Source organism: Agrilus planipennis, unplaced genomic scaffold (genome assembly GCF_000699045.2).
Source record: "Agrilus planipennis isolate EAB-ADULT unplaced genomic scaffold, Apla_2.0 scaffold8, whole genome shotgun sequence".
Classification (NCBI taxonomy): Eukaryota; Metazoa; Arthropoda; class Insecta; order Coleoptera; family Buprestidae; genus Agrilus; species Agrilus planipennis.
In genome coordinates, this window is record NW_020442461.1 from 515085 (window position 1) to 518247 (window position 3163).

The window sequence follows — 3163 nt, forward strand, 5'->3', positions numbered from 1 at the left end:
TCTTTTCAATTACATATAGTGTTAAACGTATTAGTATATCAATTACTAAGAACTCTATTACAACATTTATGAGCAAATTGTTTTAGTGTTTGTTTATTGTTAACGAAAATTACTTAAGTATTATATTTCACGTCTAGATTTTAATTATTCCTCTTGCAGGAAAACAATGGGCAAGAAAATATTGATTTGTGCATCATCGATAGTGTTGTTTTTAACTGTTTTTACAAAAACTGCATCATCTTCCATAACGTGAGTAAAAATCTTTTTTTTTATGTTTTTGGTTCGATCGTAATTTTGAATATTAATGTTTTATTAGTTTCTATCCATCAGTTATAGTAAATAAAAAATAAGATGTAAGGGTACTCGTAATTTATTTATTATTTTTAAAAACTTTCAGACAAAATCACAATAACAAAAATAATCTTCGATTCAAAACTTTTTTGCTATCTTTCAAATTGAGAAATAATAATAATGATTTCTTATTTTGGCAATAAATCATTTTTCCTTATCGTTTATCACCATTTGGAGTATTTTTATTATTTATTAATGGCGTTTAAATTTACTATGAAGCTCAATGTTCATCAGTATCTGTAAATAACAATCTCCCTCAAAGTTATTCCCAATTTTTATGTCATATATATACAGAGTGTCCTTAACATCAAAAGATACTTTAAAAAAACAAAGAAGAAACTGCTCGATTTTAATAGTATTGTGAATCTTTTGTTTATACTTTGTTTTTGTATATCTTTTGTTCATGCATTTAAATTCAAAAATTAACATGTATTTTCGAATTTTTGTTTTGCAAAAAGAAACTGTTTAATTAAGAACGATTCAACGACTTTAAGATGAGTATAAATATGAACACCGTGAATAAACATGATCCCTATTTTAATTTCTAAATATAAATCTCTGTGTTGCTAATAGTTCGATGTCCTGAAACGTTTTGTAGAGGTCCTATTTTAAATGCTCCTTCATTCAATTCATATTCCATAACACACACGTAATATACACGACATACAGGCAAGGCAAAACGTTCACCGAACGTGGAAATTATACGTTTCTTTGTCATTTCTTTATGTAGCACGAGTGAAAACACAAAAATTGGTGAACGTAAGAAATATATTTTTTCAATCACATTTTTTGAAAACTTGCTTCTCTAAAAAATGCCCTAAACTTACTCCCAAACTCTTTTGAACAAAACGTAACACCCCCTCAAGCCTTTGACTTGCATTGATTGGACTTACACATTACTTTATTATTTACTAGTGACCCACCCCAACTTCGCACGGGTGCAATGCTGATACTAAATATATTTTTGTTTTGTTTAGATTATTATCGAAAAGGGGAAATCTTCAAAAGATACCCCCTGAACATACTAAATATACTACAGAATGTCTTTATATACAACATTCACAGTTTTTTTTTCATTAGACAATACAAACCGGCCTCCCGGCCGGTACCGCCGCAACCGCTATGTCCCTGCATTTTAAATCTGTAATATCTTCGAAAATATTCATTTAAATTACATGCTGTAAAGGGCCATATTGATCTATATTAAATGCACAATGTATTTAAGGTACTTAATTGGATAAGAATTAATGCTGTATTGCCTACAATCGCTTCGTAAATAAGTCATTATTTCTCATAAAAAGTAAAGGATAAAAATGGTTATTGTGGGTTATCCCTAAGAGATAGACATATACCATCCCGGACTTTTTTGTAGACCCTTTTAAGATGTACAATATTGTAGTACATTATTTTGATCTATCTCGTAGGGTTCAGCCAGCGTTTGCAATGTAAGCGCAAAAAATGTGTTTATTTACGACATCACATTAGAAACCTCTAAAATTATCAGTGTTTCCCTACTATATTATGCATGTATTATACATATAAACCTTCCTCTTGAATCACTTTATCTTTAAAAAAAAACCGTATCAAAATCCGTTGCGCAGTTTTAAAGATTTAAGCATACATTGGGACAGACAGCAGGAAAGCGACTTTGTTTTATACTATGTAGTGATATGAAAATGTGTCTAAAAGTGTACAAGTTTCCATCTACAACTTCCAATTTTTCAAAAAATGATACTGCCCCTATGTTCGATTCTCCACTCGCCACATGTGTATACTGCAGTACAACCATCATAAAAAATCAATTAAAAGCGACTTGCGTCTAATTTAAGTCATAATTTTATATCTAACAGAAAAAGCTTTCCACATTGCTATCTTTTTGGGACATTTTGAACAATTTTCTTTGGCGATTTATTTATGTGCTAAGTAATATATAAAATGGCAACAAATGCCGTGTAAATGTCATGTCGTGACAAAAAAACACAAGTGTTCACATAAATAAGGACCATAATAACGTTGCACATGTTCCAGAGCTATAACTCTAATTTTCCCGCATGCATAAATATATCAATTTCAAAGTAAAAGAGAGCCAGGCGGCAAACCACACTTTACTTTGGTGTCGTTCACTCCCTCCCCACCCCCAAAAACTTCAAGTAAACAAATCTCATTTTCCGACAAACATACGGTATTTTTGAGACCCAAAATATCAACAAAAGGGGGCAAAGATATCTGTGTACAACAAAAGAACGTTTCGTATGTTACAAATTTATTTGTTTTACGAAATGTTCGAGTAAACGAAAAAAAAAAAATGAGCAATGTGAATTGTACTGAGCTTTTATACAGGGTGATTTCTCTGTCTGAAATCCTGCCCTGTCACAGGACAACTGGCTCACTCATTTATAATAAAATAATCATATTATTACCCACTTTAGCCTGATCATCATCATCATAAGGTCATCAGTCCTAAGACTGGTTGGACACGTACCTCCACTCTTTCCTCTCCTGAGCTAATTTCCCTAAAACTAGAACAGCCCACATCCTTGACTATTTGCAAAACGTAATCTAATCTAGTTCTACCTCTACCCCTCTTAACTCCTGTTTCTGCCTCTAATATGTCTCTGACTAGACCTTCATGCCTGAGAAGGTGGATACCTTAACCTATCTCGCCTATTTTTTGTTGACTTACATAGAGAGTCCTCTGTTCTCCTATTCTTTCCAATACCTCTTCATTTCTAACCTTTTCTACCCACGTTATCCTCATCATCCGCCTATAACACCACATTTCGAACGCTTCTAACCTTTTCTTTTCCGCCGC

The 3163-nt window shown here is 32.2% G+C and overlaps 1 protein-coding gene across 2 annotated transcripts in view; it reads left to right on the forward strand.

Annotated features, from left to right (window-relative positions):
• LOC108736138 (cytoskeleton-associated protein 4) overlaps nt 1-3163 on the forward strand; it is a 21759-nt gene that overhangs the window by 2841 nt on the left and 15755 nt on the right. The window contains exon 1 of one of the 2 annotated variants that reach the window (XM_025980806.1): nt 65-249. The exons of the other annotated variant lie outside the window; for it this stretch is intronic. Within the exon in view, the coding sequence (XP_025836591.1) occupies nt 167-249 (83 nt within the window). The 5' untranslated portion in view covers nt 65-166. Of the gene's footprint in view, nt 1-64; nt 250-3163 lie in introns of those variants that run through there. 2 annotated transcript variants of the gene reach the window in all.